General features: G+C 33.9%; 1 protein-coding gene across 4 annotated transcripts in view; it reads right to left on the bottom strand.

Moving 5' to 3' along the window:
• LCORL (ligand dependent nuclear receptor corepressor like) overlaps nucleotides 1-18,461 on the bottom strand; it is a 177,161-nt gene that overhangs the window by 22,519 nt on the left and 136,181 nt on the right. For 3 of the 4 annotated variants that reach the window (XM_020992645.2, XM_078148594.1, XM_078148593.1), the window contains one exon: nucleotides 12,700-17,525. The exons of the other annotated variant lie outside the window; for it this stretch is intronic. In XM_020992645.2, the coding sequence (XP_020848304.1) occupies nucleotides 12,700-17,525 (4,826 nt within the window). The remainder of the gene's footprint in view (nucleotides 1-12,699; nucleotides 17,526-18,461) is intronic. 4 annotated transcript variants of the gene reach the window in all.

Below are 18,461 nucleotides of genomic sequence, written 5' to 3'. Positions count from 1 at the left end.
AATGGGTTCTTTGTTCTTCCTAGATAAAAGGTGTGAAATACTAACAGGCTTCAGTACCTTTAATTCCATGTTCCCAGGCTCATTTATTTGTATCTACAACACTGCTCCTGGGCATTAATTGCCCAGTGACTGGAACTTAAAAAGCAAATTTCCTTGATGGTCAATATAAAGGAAGAAATTATTAGAAAATTTAACATAGTGGGAGAAATAAGATATCTCAGCCCAAAGACAGGAAGGGGGTCAGAAGATTATAGGAGTTCCTTTGCTGGCACTGGGTACAGGGCTCTGTTGAATTGCCCCCATAGAGAGCTGCGTCACAGCTCTGGGTCTTAGTCCCCAGGGTGAGGAGCACTAGCACACCAGCAATGACCCTGGACACAGTTTCAGGGTAGAAAAAAGAGCTTGTGCTTACTCACAGACCAGAACACAGGACAGGAGAGGAGTAAACACACCTCCTCTTAGATCACATCACTTTGGAACAACTGAAAACTTACAGACCCTCAGAAATAGCTCTGAAGACAGCTGCACAAAAAACCTGAAGCTTGGAACAGTGCCCTCTCCACCTTGGGATCAGAGTTCAACTTTAAGTTAGAAGTCAAGAAATATGCTAGAAAAAGGAGCAAACAAACAAGCAAAAAGAACCTGACCACAGAAAGTTACTATGGAGACCAGGAAGATCAAATCACAAATTGAGAAGAAGACAACAAAGTCAAAGTTGGTACATCCAAAGCCTCAAAGAAAATTGTGAATTGGTCTCAGGCCCAAAAAGAATTCCTGGAAGAGCTCAAAGGGGATTTAAAAAAAATCAAATGAGAGGCAGAAGAAAAACTGGGAAAAGAAATGATAGTGATGTGAGAAAATCATGGGGAAAAAAGAGTCAATAGGTTGGTAAGAGGCAAAAAAAAAATACTGAAGAAAAATAACACCTAAAAAAAAAAAACCAGAATAGGACAAATGGTAAAAGAGGCACAAAAATACAATGAAGAGAAGAATGCCTCAAAAAGCAGAACTAGCCAAATGGAAAAAGATATACAAAAATTCATTGAAGAAAATAACTCCTTAAATGTAAATGTACAGCCTATATCACATTGTGCACCGACTTGGGGAGAGTGGTGGGGAGGAAGGGGGAGAAAATTTTTAAACTCAAAAGCATATGGAAATGATTATTGATAAATCAAAATAATAAAAAATTTTTTAAAAAAGAAAAAAAAGAACTCCTTAAAAAGCAGAATGGGCCAAATGGAAAAAGAAATACAAAAGCTCATTGAAGAAAATAATTCCTTAAAAATTAGAACCGGGCAAGTGGAAGCTAATGACTCCATGAGACATTAGCAAGCAATAAAACAAAATCAAAAGAATGAAAAAATAAAGAAAATGTAAAACGTCTCATCGAAAAAACAACTGATCTGGAAAACGGACCCAGGAGAGACAGTTTAAGAATTATTGGACTACCTGAAAGGCATGATTAAAAAAAAAAAAGGCTAGATATCATCGTTAAAGAAATTAGCAAGGAAAACTGCTCTGATATTCTAGAACCAGAGAGTAAAACAGAAATTAAAAGACATCACCTCCTGAAAGAGATCCTTTAATGAAAGGGAAAGTTAATGAACACTCCCAGGAATATTATAGCCAAATTCCAGAGCTCCCAGGTCAAGGAGAAAATATTGCAAGCAGCCAAAAAGAAACAATTTAAATATCATGGAGTCACACTCAGGATAACACAAGATTTAGCACCTTCTACACTGAAGAATTAGAGGGCTTGTAATGTGATAGTTCAGTGGGCAAAGGAGCTAGGATTACAACCAAAAATTACCTACCCAGCACAACAAAAATAGAATGTGAAAAAAAAGGACATTTAATGAAATATAGGGCTTTCAAATATTCCTGATGAAAAGACCAGAGCTGAATAGAAAATATGACTTTGAAATATAAGACTCAAGAGAAGCACAAAAAGGCAAACAGGAAAGAGAAATCATAAGGGATTTAATACAGCTAAACTATTTATATTCTTACATGAGAAGATACTTCTAATGCCTAAGAACTTTATCACTATTACAGCAGTTAGAAGTATACATAGGATAAAGGGCACAGGTTTGAGTTGAATTTGATGGGATATCTAAAAAAATAAAATTAAGGAGTGAGAAAAGTGGATGCACTGGGAGAATGGGGGAGGGAGAGGTAGGATTAGGTAAATCATCTCACCCAAGAGAGATATGAAGCTTTTACAATGCAGGGGAAGACAGAGAAGGTAATAGGGAGCGCTTGAATCTTACTCTCATCAGAACTGGCTCAAAGAGGAAATAACATACACACTCAGCTGGAAGAGGAGAAGATAAAAGGGAAGGCAGACTGGGGGAGGCATTAATCAGAAGTAAAACATTTTGGAGGATGGATGTGGTACTGGGGGGGAGGGTGGGGAGAGAGAGAGTGTGTCAGAGAGAAAAGAGGAAAAAGAAGAAGAAATGGGGGGGAAATAGGATGGAGGGAAATGTACAATAATCATAACTGAAAAAATTTTTACAGCCAAGTTTTTTTGATAAAGGACTCATTTTTCAAATATATAGAGAACTGAGTCAAATACACAGAAATAAGAGCCATTTCCCAATTGATAAATGGTCAAAGGATATGACTAGGCAGTTTTCAGGTGAAGTAATCAAAGTTATCTGCAGTCATATGAAAAAAATGCTCTAAATCATTACTTATTAGACTACAGGGGTGGGGAATCTGTGGCCTAGATCAGAGAAATGCAAATTAAAATAACTCTGTGCTACCACCACATATCTATCAGATTGGCTAATATGACATTAAAGGAAAATAACAAATGTTAGAAGGTATGTGGGAAAACTGAGACTCTAATGCACTGTTGGTGGAGATGTGAATTGATTCAGCCATTCTGAAGAGCAATTTGGAAATATGCCCAAAGGGCCACAAAATCATGCACACCCTTTGACCCAGCAATATCACTAGTAGGTCTGTATCCCAAAGAGGTTAAAAAAAAATCTTCATGTACAAAAATATTTATAGCAGTTCTTTTTGTGGTAGCAAAAACTGGAAATTGAGGGGATCCCCATTACCTGGGGAGTGGCTAAACAAAGTTGTGGTATGTGATTGTGATGGAACACGATTGTACTATAAGAAATGATGAGCAGGATGCTCTCAGAAAAACCTGGAAAGACTTACATGAACTGATGCAAAGTGAAGTGAACAAAACCAGGAAAACATTGTACAAAGTAACAGCAACATTGTATAGATAATCAACCGTGAAAGACTTATTCTGATCAAGACAATGTCCCATGACAGTTCTGAAAGATTTATGATGAAAAATATATCTTCAGAGAAAGAACTGATAGAGTCTGAATGCTGATTAAAGCATACTTTATTTTTCTTGTTTTTTTGGTCTGTGTTTTGTTTTACAACCTAATATAGAAACATGTTCTGCATGACTAGACATATATATTCTACGTCAAACTGCTTACCTTCTCAATGGGGGGGTGGGGCAGGCAAGAAAGGGGAAAAGAACTTTGAACTCAAAATTTTTAAAAAATATTAAAATTTGCTTTAACATGTGATTGGGGAAAAATAAAATATTTTTAAAAAATGCATTTTTCCAATTTCCAGATCGCTTTGGTTGGAAGCAGCAAAGATGGTGAGAAGTAAGAAGGGGAGGAAAGTTATGTAATACCATTCCTTTGCCACCAGGGTGCAAATGGCTTAATCTTTTATTTTTATGGACAGTGAATGGGGCAGTCTTTAAGTTCTAGATAAAAGTTAAAGAAAGAAAGCTTGTACCTCCAGGTCAGGAATTAGGGGAAGCACACATTAACAGAACTAGGAAGTTTGGAGTCCCTTACTCAAGGTGGAGAAGTTTAAAAAAAAAAGTTGGCTAGAGAAGAGAAGCTGGGTGACCTCTAGTACATAACTGAAAAAAAGCTGATCTAGAGTCTCCAGAAATTAAGAGAAACTGGAGACTGGCACTCTTGGGGTTTCCAACAGCAATCTATTGGGTAGGGGCAGTGACAGTGACAGTAGGCCAGTGCCTTAGTAGATCATGTCCTAAAGACTCACAAGGCAAAAAGGCTTTCAAGAACTTTAGATGGTATGAAATAGAGAAACACACACACACACACACACACACACACACACACACACACACATATATATATATATATATAAACAGCTGATGGGGATCAATCTAAACCACTTATTTTTATGTGGAGATTCTAATAGAATAAAAAAGTGACCTGAAAATATCTTTGAAATTCACATAGAACAGCATGGATAATCAATCCATCATACTATCTGCAGAATGTATTGACTATGTGCTAAAATGTTCACAACTTCTAAGAAAGGAACCTTTGTTGACCTAAGAGTTCTCAATTCAATTACTAGTTTTCATTTACTGAAAAATATGGCCATATAAATTTGAAAAACTCAGTAGCTAATAACAATAAACAAAAAGCTATGAAACAGTAAAGGACAAATCTGAGACTATTAGATTAAATCCAACTAACAGATTACCAAGATACACTTTTGATGTTATTGTAGAATTTTTGAAAAAGGTTGAAAGATTTTAATAATACCAAATCTACCTTCAATTTACTCAATAGATGAAGAAGTTCAGAGACCCAAACAAGCTAATGAACAGATTAGTCCTTAACTGAAATTTTCTGAAGTTTTATTTGGGAAAAATTTAGAAATTAGAATATGAATTTAAATTTGAACAGCATTACTTATTACCTTACTACATTAGTCAATCTAATCAGGTTTGATTGGATTTAATATAGTTTAATACAGTTAACTCAAAACTCTTAGTAAAAAAAAAGGTGTGATACACACTTTCATGTTAACAAATCTCTCATTCTGCCTCTCCCTAAGGTTCACCATTTTCCTAATTCAAAAGAATATTGGTAGATGTACTTCAGCAGACATCTACACTTTTAATTTTAGAATGTTAATAGGTCTTCCTAAATTCATTACAAGACCTACATTTTTTCTATTTAAGTATATTTATACTCATGGAGTGCTCCTTACTAAAGCTGCACCCATGTAAAGTAATGCTGCATTTAAAAAAAGTTGAAAATAATCTTGTGGAAGTGAACGTTGAAAGCTAAATTTAAAAAAAGTTGAAAATATAAAAAAACCTTGAACTTACAGATTAATCAGTTGATTATTTGAATGACAGAAAGAGCTAATTTTCCTTTAAGTAATCTTTTATAAAGCACTAGAAATTTAATTGGAATTGCACAAATTTGATTTAGATGCAACTTATCAGGAATAACTTTTGATAAAGCAAAATACATATATACTATTATTGTATTTTATTTGGGAATATTAATGTAAAACAGATAATTTACCAAGCCATATTTACAAATGCTAGAGGTGTCTAAGAACCACGTGAAACCTAGAGACTTTTATTTCCATGGATTATAATCTCCACTTACCTATTCTATATTTTTTTCTTCAAAAAATCCCCAAAAGATACTTAGGAAACCAAGAATTAAAAACATGAATTGTTATTCACCTAAAAAAGACTGGCCTAAACATACGCTTCAAATAATAATACTGAGTAGTATAATTTAAAGAATAGGGGTTTAGAGTCTCTAGAAAAAAAGAACAAGATGGAGTAGAAGAAAGGCACTGTGGTTTTCTTTTTTTTTTTAATATATCTTCCAGAGGGTGAAAACAAACTGAAAAGAAGGCTGATTACTCCTTAATATACTTATATACCTATGGAAAACTCAAATTGGGAAAAGATATACATAAACACAGATACACACATACACACACAAACACATATACACATAATTACACAATACATATGCATATATGTATTTCCTGGGGCTGAAAATGAAGGGAAAAGGGATAAAAGTGCTAGCAACACTGTTCATTACGTTGGCCAAATGAGCAACAGATAATATAATAAAGTAGCTAGATGGCCAAGTAGATAGAGTGCTAGGCCTGGAATCAGAAAGACCAGAGTTCAAATCCTGCCCCAGCCACTTCCTAGTTGGGTGATTCTGGGTGAGTCATTTAGTTTCTGTCTGCCTCAGTTTCCTCAATTATAAAATGGAGATAATAATTGTATTTACCATCCACGGTAACTATGAGGATCAAATGAGATAATAATTATACATGGCTTAAGATCATGCCTGGCACACAGTGAAGTGCCATGAAAGTGTGAGTTATTATTATAGGAACTTAACTCTATAGACTCTATTTCCACAAATTCATTTGAAAACCTAATTCAAGCTGTTAACTTGAATTTTAAAATTCCTATATGAAATGAACTATAGCTTCTTTGTTTCTTATTCTGGAGAAATAAAACAAGCATTTGAATATTATAATAATGTCTCATTGAGGCAGCATGGTCTAGTCTGGGCACAGAAGTAGGATCTGGGTCTAGTGGATCTAGGCCTTCTTGACTTTTACATTTATTAGTTACATAACCATGGGGAACTCATAACCTCCAAGTTCCTCAGACAACTCCCTAAGGACTTTATTAATTCTATCACAGATGTCGTTGTTGTTATGAGTTGATGAAGTTTCCAATCTGGGAGGTCTCTATGTGGAAGAAATCACCGATCACTTGCGTAAAAATAAGGCCTTACATTTAATTTCTAAATACAGAGTAGTAGGGATTTTTTTTGCCTTTTTTTTTGTGTGTGTAGCTATAAAAAAAAATTACCAAAGACCTAAGACCTTTCCTTAGCAGGATGAGACAATGATAGGATCACAGACTTAGAGTGAGAAGGGACCTTAAGGTGTATCTAGTCCAACCCCTCTCATTAACAGATAAGGAAACTGAGGCTTGGAGAGGTTAAATGACTTGTCCAAGGTCTCATATGACTTCAAATTTAGCACTTTTCATTGACAGAAGACAGAATGATTAAATTCTTATTTTACTTTTGGTCTCTTTGCTAAGGAGAATGATCCTTGAATTAAAAAAGAACAAAATGGAAATGCTAAACAGGGAAGTAAACCCAAAATAAATAAGGGGATAGTAACTGCTTTCAATGAGTTCAAGTCACCAGTTATAGCAGGTTCTGAAAGAATTGGTAAATGTGATTATTGAGCAGCTGTGAGATATTTGAAAGATCACAGAGAACAGGAGAGCTTCCAAAGTCCAGATTTTCAAAAGAGTAAAAAACTCAAAGCCAGTAAACTATAGGCATGCGAACCTAATGCGCAGTGTGCTACTGTGGAAAGACTGCCTGATTTAGAATCAGGAATTGCCTTGGTTCAAATCTCATTCCTCACATTTACTAGCCATGTGGCCTAGGTGTACTTCTTTAATTCTCTGGGTCTCATCTCAATTTCTGAAGCTGTAACATGTTGAAAACAATACCTGTAGTACTTACTTAACAGAGCTGTTGCAGGGATGAAATGAGGTACTCTGCAAACCTTAAAGAACTATATAAATGCTAGTTAGAATTATTCCTGGCAAAATGCCTAGAACAACTTCAGATATTTTGTGAATATTTAGAAAAGGAAACGGTCATCATTAAGAGTTACCCTATATTTATCAAAAACAAGTGATACCGGACTATCATCATTTCTTTCTGACTGGGTTACTAGACTGGTAGGAAATAACATAAACACTTTAATCAAGCATGAAATAAAATCTTGCAAGCTATCTTTATGAACAACAGGGAGAGAAAAAAGCTATGACATATTACAAGTTAGGTAGATTTGGACCTGGTTGAGTGATCATACCCAAAGAATAGTCATTAATGGATCAGTCAATGGAAGGATTCTCTAGTAGGATATTCCAGGAATCTGTGCCTGGCTTTTTTTTTTTTAAGTATTTTTATCAAAGACTTGGGAAAAAAAAAACCCATAAATGCCAACCTTATCAAAGAAGCACAAACTATTAAAATAAATGGCAACATCATACAACAGGCAGGATTCAAAAAGATCTCCAATCTCCAGACTAAGAATGATGGGCCAAATGAAAAATTTGAAGACCTGCAGTCAGGTTCACAAATCAACTGGAAAATATAAGTTGTAGAAAGTGTTGCATTTTATCTGAAAAAGATGTGGGAGTTTTAATGAATTACAAGTTTAACATGAGTCAATAGTGTGACATTGAAGTAAAAAATGTTAAGGCCACATTAAGAAACATTATCTACAACAGGGGTTCTGAATCTGGGATTCATGATAAATTTTAATTTATTTATTTTTAGTTTTCAACAATCACTTCCATGAGTTTAAAATTTTTTTTCCCCTCCCTCCCCCAGATGGTATAGGCTCTACAAATACATCCCTATTAAACCATGAATTTGTTTTAAAACATATTTTGATAACCATAGTTCAAAAAATAGTTTCCTTTATAATCTTATGTATTTTATTTTATGCATTCAAAAACTTTTTTTTGAAAAGGGGTCCAAGGTCTTCACTAGACTGCTCAATGGGTCCATGACACAAAAAAAGACTAAGAATTTCTGATTTCAAGCATAATCAGATTGTGATCCTCTACACTGTGATCATAACCATATGGAAACACAACTGAAAAAACTGGAGATGTTTCCTATGGAGAAGGACTAGAAGGAACATTTTAATAAGTCGGCTAAGCTGCAGAACATCCAGAAGGGGGCAAGCAGGGAGGTAAAGGGTCTTGAGATAATGCCATATGACGATCTGTTGAAGGAATTGGGAATTTTAAAAGAAAAGAAGAGGGCCTATGGGTAGGTGGGACAGGTATATCTGCTGCCACATGGACCAAAGATTAGACTTGCTCTGCTTGACCCCAGAGGTCAGAACAAGGAGAAATGGGGGGAAGCTGCAAAGTGGTAAATTTAGACTTGTTCTAAAGAAATAACTCATTAATAATTAGGGCTATCTAAAAAGTAGAACAGACTGTTTTTGGAAGTAGTGGATTCCTAGCTATCATTGCCATCCCTGCTAACGTCATGATGATAGAACTTTCTCCAACTGAAGGTGAGGAAGGACTTTAAAAAGGATTATATTTGATTCTAGAAGGAATAGGGAGCCACTGCAATTTATTCAGAAAGATTTGTGATTATTTCCCTGGCACTTCAAACCCAATCTTATTAGTTTTCTTTCCCCCTCCATTCCTTGGCTTAAACCTGCTCTTCTGATTTCACTACTTTCGTATGTGGTAAATATTCACCCTACCTCCCATGTTTGTAATCTTGGAGTCATTTTTGGATATGAGAAGTTAGGAAAAGAAGAGCCAGTTGGTTATCAAGACCTACTGATTCTACTTCTGTAACATCTCTTTTATTATTTTCCCATCTCCCTAGTTCTGCTTCTATCACCTTTCTACAGCTGTAGCTATTATAACAGCCTCCAATATGGCTTGCTCCCTTTTTTCTTTCCCCTCCTAACTCACTATTCAAACCACTTCCAAAATAATCATCCTTAACTCTTCTTTGAATTTGCAGCTCTGCTGAGTTTCAACTCCAGGAAGATGTCCCTCCCAAGATAAGCTTATCATTCTTAATTTCATCACCATATGCCATTAACTAAAGCCCTGGATCCTTCATCCTCCTCTCCCCTCTGACTAGGGGGTAGTGTGCTGAACTTCCAAAGACTTCCTTTACAGATGGTAGCTCAATTCATTTCCTCTATCTTCAGCTCTGCAGATGGTCCTCCATGATGGGTACTCTCTGCTGTGTCCCCTCCCTTCCCTTTCCAGCTTCCTTTTGTGTGTTGTCTTCTCCCATTAGACTATAAGCTCTAGGTACCAAGGGTAGGTACTTTCATTCTTTTTCTAATTTATATCTCTAGTGCTTAGCATAGTGCCTGGCACATATTAGGCACTTGTCAAGTCTAGGTCCCCTTTAATCTTCCATCATCTTATTTTTTCATGAATTTATGCTATGCCACTCTTCTCGAAGCACTGTTAAGTTCCAAGAAAATGGACCGATTCTCCTGATTCCTGAACATACCTTGTGCTTCCCTACCTTTATGCCTTTATTTATGCTATTCCCTATATGTGGAATGTCTTTACTCCCCATTTCTGCCAATTATTAATTAAAGTGCTGCCCAATTAAAATGCTGCCCTTGCCTAGATCCCCATGCCAATAATGAACTTTGTAACTGGGACTTCACATGGCACTTTCTCATCAATCTGTCATGTAATATTATGTATTATAATTATCTGTATTTGGTTCTTATTCTTTTATTGCTGATAAACTGAGGTAGTGACCATGTCTTACCTACTAAACTTGTCAGAAAACACAGTAAGGATCTAAATAAATGGTGAATGAAAAAATAATCCCAGTTAAAACGAGATCATTCTTCTGAATTCTGAAATCCTGTCTATACCATTTATTTGGTATTTCATTATATGCCAATGTCTTGCATTATTACTTACCTTTTTTATGTGCATATTTTCTCTCAATAGGACTGTACATTTTTCAAGAGCAAGGGCTCTACCTTACATTTCTTTGCATTCTCAAAGATAGCACTAAACTATCTGAGTCCTACAACTACATATATGTGTGTGTGTGTATGTATATATATATATACACACATATATATATGCACACACATATACACACACATTTTAATATTTGGTCTACACTTGACAAATATGATAAAGCATATTAAAAGAATTCAAACCAAATCTATTAAACTATGTCTCAAATTTTACAAAACCAAGAATTCATTAGAATTCAAAACCAACAAAAAACCCAAATTCCTGAACAAATATTTCATCAACATAAGTCTTCCTTAATTTATTATACACGAGCCCCCAATTTTTCTGACAAAGTGCTGAGGTTAAGTTTTTTCCTGAGACTCCAGTCACTTACTATGCTATAGAAAAGAGCAATGAAAACAAATCAAATAATGAAGTTAAAAATAATTTCAAAGAAGAGAACAAAATGGAGAAGACTAAGAAGGATGGGAAAAAAAATCTAAAATAATGAAGTTTAAGGAAACACTTAAAATCAGATACTAACGTAAAAATGTTACTTTTTAAAGCAAAACAAGTAAAACTATAAAGTTTTAGAGAAAAAATAAGGAAGGAAAGTTATCAGCAAAAGGTAAATAAAAGTCTAAGTATAACAGGAAGTCTGGAAAGAGAAATGACTATTTGTGTATATTTAAAAATGAGAAAACAGTATGAAGAATAATTATAGTAAGAAAATAACATTTTTTTTAAAAAAAGCTGAAATGCAAAAGCTTTTTCTATATCCAATAAAAAGGCATTAATGACATTTTTCATCTTATTTTTTTTGCAGTGATCTCATATTTGCTGGGGATATAGCCATGTCCAAAAAATTTTCACATTCTTTGCTTGAGAAAATATGCTAATTAAACTTTAAGGACCAAACACGGTATTACATTAAAACTTTATGCAGAATATTTTACCTCTGGAAACTATGACTTATGAAATGGGTATGATATAATGGAGGTTGTGGGGAGAAGAATTAAGCTTCACACATTATTCACTCAATTTCTTTATAGATTTCCTTTTTTTTTGTTAATTTTAAAAACTGTGACTTAAGTTTGTTCATAATTAGTGGATATTTACTTTTTTTTTCCCCAAAAGCTATTTACTGCAATCCTGTCCTTGCCTATGCTGAAAAACATATTTAATTTTTTAATTAAAATAATGGAGATATTATTTAATAAAGACTTCAGATTAATTTGTATGTTAGCATGTTATTAAAATTAGTATTTTAAAATTTTGGTTTTTTCTGAATAGTTAACTATCCTGTTTTACCATGTTAAAGCCCCAAAGCTCTCTACATTACCTTTCATGCTGTCTTTTAATTTTATTATACCTGTTTTTACTAAATTGTAACAATTTTTTTAAGTCCTGAGTCTTAAAATTCTGTAGTGTAACTGTGTAATTATAACACATAGCATCAAACTCATTCATTTCCAAGTACACAATTGCACCATTTTTTGTCAATGAGACAACAGGAATCACACCAAAATATCTTGCACTGCATGGCTTCACTGTACAAACAAAACAAGGTTTGCCAACTGTTAAGACCAATACAGGAAATCAAACTTCATCCGCAAAGAAGCATTCTGGTTATGGAAAGAGTCTCTCAAAGGCACCAGTACTGAGTTTCTTGCAGCTGATAAGGTTTTTAACTGCTTGGTTTTAGCTTCTGAGTAGAAGCGGAAAGGAAGCAAGACAAATCTAAGCTGAAAGACTACTACTCATTCTCTAATCCTTAAATAAAATAGGGCATAATCTAATTCCCAGGAGGAAGATGGGAATAAGGAATGGCAGTGTAGATGAGATTCACACCCCAAATAATTGAGATGTCTTACCATCTGTAACTATCACCACTGTACTGGCACTCTGCCTACATGTTGTAGGTGAAATACATGAAGGTTTGATGACGAAAGAGCTTAATTTCTTTAGTGAGCTAATTAGGTAAATTTTTGTGCAAATGTCTAGGTAATGTTTTTTAAAACAAAATTAACTACTATGAAAAGACGGGACTTTAAAAAAATTAATTTTGTTCACCCCTCTCCAACTAGATCAAAATGTCTATGCTTCTTTTTTAATTCTTGTTGAAATTCTGGAAATTTGAAGATGTAAGGAAAAGCTTATTTGGAATTTGACACCTTATTCAGCAGGTGTAGCTTAAGTTTTTAAAATATTTTTTGGGAAAAAAGTACCAATAAAGTTCTTCATCTACCTATTTACTTATACTTTACTCATGAAACCTACAATGAAATTTTATAATCAGGGAGAGAAAAACTTACCTAGTTGATATTTTGAATAATAGTTTGCCATTTGTCCACTGTTACAAGATTGTCGCTTATGTCTTTTTGTTGATATTTCTGTGGTCTTCCATGAGGGTCTTTTTCTTTTGTTCAATTTACTAAGAACTTCAGAACTATCAGAAGCATTCTTATCAAATTTAATATGTTTGTCTAATTTATTGCCATCAAGTTGGCTAGCAAAAGTGTCAGGGGAAGAATTATTTGCTTTAGATTTTTCTATTGCTTCAGATTGCCTTTTAAGAGAATTTTGCTGGGCAGAATGGGATCTTAAATTACAGTGTTTTGCTTCTTCAACATAAGTTTGATGATTACTTCCACTCTCAACAGATTCAGGAGAATAAATGATTGTATTTAGCTGAAATGGATTTCTTTGTTCAATATGATTGATTTTCCTCAAAAATATCCTACAGTCTTTAAAGGTTTTTGACCTCCAAGAACTTGAACACACTTTCCCTTGTCTTGATACTTTCCCAAAATCTTTATGGCTGTAGTTGGTTTCATTCTCTTTAGCATGTAATTTTAAAATGCTTTCTAAACTAGCATGTGTGCTGTAGTCAGGCAATTCTACCTTCTGTTGCAGAAAAGCATCCCTGATTTCAGGTGCTAAGACCAACTGCCGATTTTCTGCTGTGCTTTTTCCTTGAAGTGTGATGTCAGCATTTGTTCCCCCTGCAGTCTTATTTAAAAACTGGTTCTGGCAGAAAAATCTTAAGTTTCTTCTTTTAGATTTCCAATCAACTGTTCCATGATTGTGAAGCTTTTTAACTTGTCTCCATCTTTCATGCTGCAGTCTCTTAAATTCAGTTCTCCTCAATCTGGCTAGTGTGAAATTACTTTTCACATTTAACACTGGAGATCTAACAATTTTACGCAGTATCTGTAATTTCCCTCCTGATTTTGAAGGAGAGGATAGTGCAAATTTTTTAAAGTGCTTTCTGAAAAGGCTAGTATTATGATCAGATTGTTTGCTTCCAACTTTGATTCCTCTGGTATTAATTACTTCCAAAGGATTTCGAGCATTTGCTTTTCTAACTAATGAAAGAGACTGTGTTTCTGTTGTTTGCATAAACCAGGTACAAAGCTCATTCATGTCACACTTTTTCTGAAAAAGCATTTTTACGGGTGAGACTTCAAGTTCTAAAAGGCAGGTTTCCAAAGGGCTTGGCACTTTAAAACTACCATCCTCTTCTAAGTGGCCTCTTGCTTCATGAAGACAATTTTCTGTTTCATTTCCACTCACTTGCACCCAAGCATTAGTTATCTGCTCAAATCTATTGTTTAGCTCCTCTAACAAGGAATCATTTGAAGTAGTAGTTGCCCACCACCTAAGAGAAGGGCTTGATGAAAAAATAGGATCCAACGATACTTCATTAATAGTTGTGAATTTACCATCATCAGGATTCTTTTTTGTATTACCCAAATTTCTAGCTCCTGAGATATCTTTGGAAGCTATTTTCATATTTGAGTATTTGCATTTTTCTTTTTGATCTTTAGTTTTTTGGAAATGTAGTTTATATGATTTACGCAGCAAGTTGTTTCTGTAAGCAAATGAATTAGAAGATGCTAGGGAATGTAAAAAATGCAGTGATGGCTTTCTGTCTCTAACAGAATGTCTCAAAGGTACTGGAGAAGCCATATTCTTTGATCTCTCCTCAAATAAATCAGCTTGAGTGCTTTTTGTTTTATCCACTTTATTGCACTGGTGTTCATGCTTCTCTTCTGATAGGTTTTTTTCTAGCATACTGTCTTGATCTAAAGGAGGCAAGCAGCTGCTTATACATACTTTTCTTTCTTGAGGTGAAACTCTATTAACAGTCACAGATATGCCAGAGATTTTAACTTTTGCAGGTCTACCAGGTTTCCTAATTACTGTCAAAGGCTTTTGGCTTGTCCGAATAATATTGCTGTAAGGGTAAGGTAACACAGATTTGTTCTTGGTAGGCCTAATGTGTTCATAGCCAGATACAAAGATATCCTTTTCAGTAGTCAAACTTGGTATGGCAGTCATTCTTTCATCCAAACCAATATCTGCTGTTTTCTTATGTTTCAGCCCATTATATTCATGCAAAAAATCAGCATTACTATTACTTAAAGGTATAGCATTGCCTAGGCTACCTTCTGACACATGCCTTTTAATTCTTCTTGACCTTCCATAAACAACAGTCACTGTGATACTTTTTCTACTAATACCCTCATTTAAGCCTGACACCAGAGATTCTGTGTTTTTCTTCCCAACACTGATGTGCTCACTTCGGCATATAGTACTTTCTATCTTATCAACTTTAGGTTTTGGTGGTCTTCCAATTGGTCGCTTAACCTGTTTTACAACTTGAGGACCTATTTTTTTAGGCCTACCTGGTTTTCTTTTTAAAGATGATTCACTAGCACTGTTTGATTTATCTATACATTCTTCCTGCTGCTTACAAATATTCATATCAGTTACATTTGCTGAACAGGGTTCTATAGGTTCTTTTACACAACTAGATCTTTTTTGTTCTCCTTGTGAAGTGTCATTTTCTGTATTACAACTGTAATCACCAAAATATGTGCCTGGGAGACCCTTGTTTTTTTCTGTTTCTTTTCCTACTGAAGGGCTAGTTGGGCATTTTTCAAAAGAACAGAGGTTTGCATTGGAAGTACTGACAGATGTTAAAGTATATTTGACTCCTTCACTACTATTAACCTCTGAAAGAAACATGAGTTTGATAGGACTAGAGTAACTGGAAAAAGAATTTTCTACAACTTCAGACCTTGTCTGTGAAGTCAAACTACCCAAATCTAAGTGATTTTTTTTGAGGTTATCAAGTCTTTTATCCATTACATCTGCATGTTCTACTGTCACAAGACAATTGCTTTTATTACTATTGCTGGATGTTACTTTAGAATGTGATAAGAAACTCTGTTCTTTACATGTTTCACTCACACAAAGATTCAAATTTCTAGTAGCATTTTGGTCTTTACAATGAACATCTTCTTTTAACTTCCTGGATATTTTGTATCCTTCTGATAATGGCTGATTATCCAATGTATTTTTGGCCATATTTATAGTATCTTCTAGACGTTCCACAACAACTTGTAAATTTGTATTCCTTGCGATTTCATTTATGTCTATGTTGTTTGATCTATCAACCTGAAGGTCTTTCGTGGTATCCTTTTCTGTAGACTTCTTGGCCTTGGGAGATTTTTTAAACACAAAATTATTTGTTACATATACAGAATACCACCCAGGAGGCACAATGTTTCGCCTAGTTCTGTTTAAAAGTCCAGTAAAATCATCCTTCAGAGGAATATGATTGTTTTCTAATCTAGGATTTTCTCTATGATTTTGTATTTTCTTTTCAGCTATAAATTCTTTCTGTGATTTTGTTACGTTCATTTTCTCTGGTGATGTAGCTGTAAAGCTTTCTGAAATTGGGTCAAAACTAGAGTTAGTTTCCAAACTATGAAGAGGTAGTTGCAATGATTGTATTTCATATACTGGCAAAAATGTAGATGCTTCTTCATGATTTGAACTTTGAATGATTTTGGGATTTTGGAAAGCAGAGTCTTCTAAAATGTAGGATTCTTTGTCTATTGATACTTTCTCATCATTGCGTATCAATTTCTTTGAAATTTTTTCAGATGACTTTTTTCTTGCAAAATTTTCATCAAGGCTAGCAATTTCTCTCTTTATTTGTAAAGACTGCCTTCTAAACAAAGGTGAATCAGGAGAATTATGCATTGCAAACAAGGTTTCCTGACGCTTTCGGAATCTTGTCTGTATAATTTTATTTTCTACTTTTTTATCATGTTGACTCAATAGCTCCATAAAACTATAATCACTAGCCTTTGCATTATGCAAAAGAGATGTTATTAAATCACCTAATCTTAGGTTATCATTTTCAGTATTACTGTCACTACTGGATACTTTTACAAGGCTTGTTATATCTGTAGTTTCAATTGATTTTAACTTTTCATTAATTCGCTCCATTAAATCTTGAAAAATTGTAGTACTCTCACCTTTATCAATTTTTTCATGATTCGTAAAATGACTGCTTTCTTCTGCTATGAGTGAAGAGTCATCTAAATTATCAGATGTGTTTGCTTTGCGTATTTTACCTTCATGTTCACAATTGCTATTGTTGTCTTCTGCTGGTATGAGAGATGGAGGCTGATTGATAATTGCTTCAAGTTTGTTTTCTAAAGCTGAAATGCCTGAGATTGAATCTTTAAGTTTTTCAAATCCTTCAGTCTGTATGGGTGATAATGGTGGTGGTGAAGGACTCCGAGATCTGTTAGTATCTTTAATATTGATTGACAGATCACATACTTCAGGTAAAGAAAGAGGAGTATAAAAGGTTGATCTTGTAGAGTGATTGTTACAGTTTTGTAATAGTCTAGAACAGCACCTGTAGGGATTGTAATTGTTGGCAATTTCTCTACTAACTACTGTCTTAATGTGCTCAATAGCTACAGTTTGGCAAGATAAGCAACGAAAATCTTTAATACACACTGAAAGGGGTGCTAAGCCAGAGCTTTGTCTTTCATTCTGTAAACACCCTCTTTCTGTCAGCCTATATTCACCACAACTACAGAACAGACCATGCAAATCATCTTCAATGAGGGATTTTTGAGATTCTGAAGACAGAGCACGTGATGAATTGCAACTACAAAGTGAAGAAGCATTTTGCTCTTGAATTAGAAATTTCAACATAGTTAAAATTTGTTGCTGGTGATATGTGCACAATGATTCCAAAACTTTGTTTAATGTTGACTTTCCTTTTTCCATTTTAGTAGCTTCCTCTGATTTTGCATCAAGAGTTGAACTAAAAATAAAAATCAAACAAAAATAATAAATGACAGTAAAATTACCAAAAGTATATGGGACTATACAATCTTAAAATTAATAATGAGAAATCTTTTTCGGGTTTTTTGGGTTTCAAAACCCCAATACTACAAGATCTGCAATATGGTAACCTTTTCACTTATTTTAGAAATATATATCAGTGTAAATGACACCTGATAATAACTAATAAAGTAATATGGCAAGAGATTATTTAATGACAAACTCATATTTTAAAAGAAAAATTAATAACTCCACATAATATTAGTATTTGAAAAATACTACATTTCTCAAACATATCAATTATTTTACAGCCCTTAATGGTAAATGCTTTATCATGACTTTATAATATTTTGTGAGGTAGACATTTTAAAATTATTTTAATAATCTATTATTGGGCCATATTCTTTTTGTACACTTAAGGAAAGATATGCAGAAGAACATTATCTTTCTTTAAAATAAACATTAATAAAATATTAGTGAAAATAGAAGTCTACAAGTAAATATTTATGTAATTTGGATTTTTAAAAACTCACAGATTTTCTCACCTAAGGTTAAGTCAAGATTTCTTACCTAATAAAATTTTGAAGGTATTTAAAAATATTTTTATTAAACAACTTTTTGAACTGAAAGAAAGTTACTTAAAACTAAATATATTACTTACCTATAATTATTTAATTAGAAATGCTGGAAAAATGTTCATGGTAGAAACTAATAAAAATCTATCTTCAATTAAGCATAAGATTGAGTGTTGTATAGCAACTAATAAAGATGTCTATGTGTATAATTTTTCACCCAGTACCAGTAGCAAGAAGAACAAAATATATTAAAAGAATTCTGTTTCAGAAAAGTATGTATTTATGTTAAACATATCACCAAACTCTGAACATGAAACTAGCCTTTCATTTATACTAGATAG

This window comes from Phascolarctos cinereus, unplaced genomic scaffold (assembly GCF_003287225.1).
Source record: "Phascolarctos cinereus isolate Bilbo 61053 unplaced genomic scaffold, phaCin_HiC Scaffold_9;HRSCAF=440, whole genome shotgun sequence".
Lineage (NCBI taxonomy): Eukaryota > Metazoa > Chordata > Mammalia > Diprotodontia > Phascolarctidae > Phascolarctos > Phascolarctos cinereus.
This window is presented reverse-complemented; position numbering and strand designations above follow the sequence as displayed.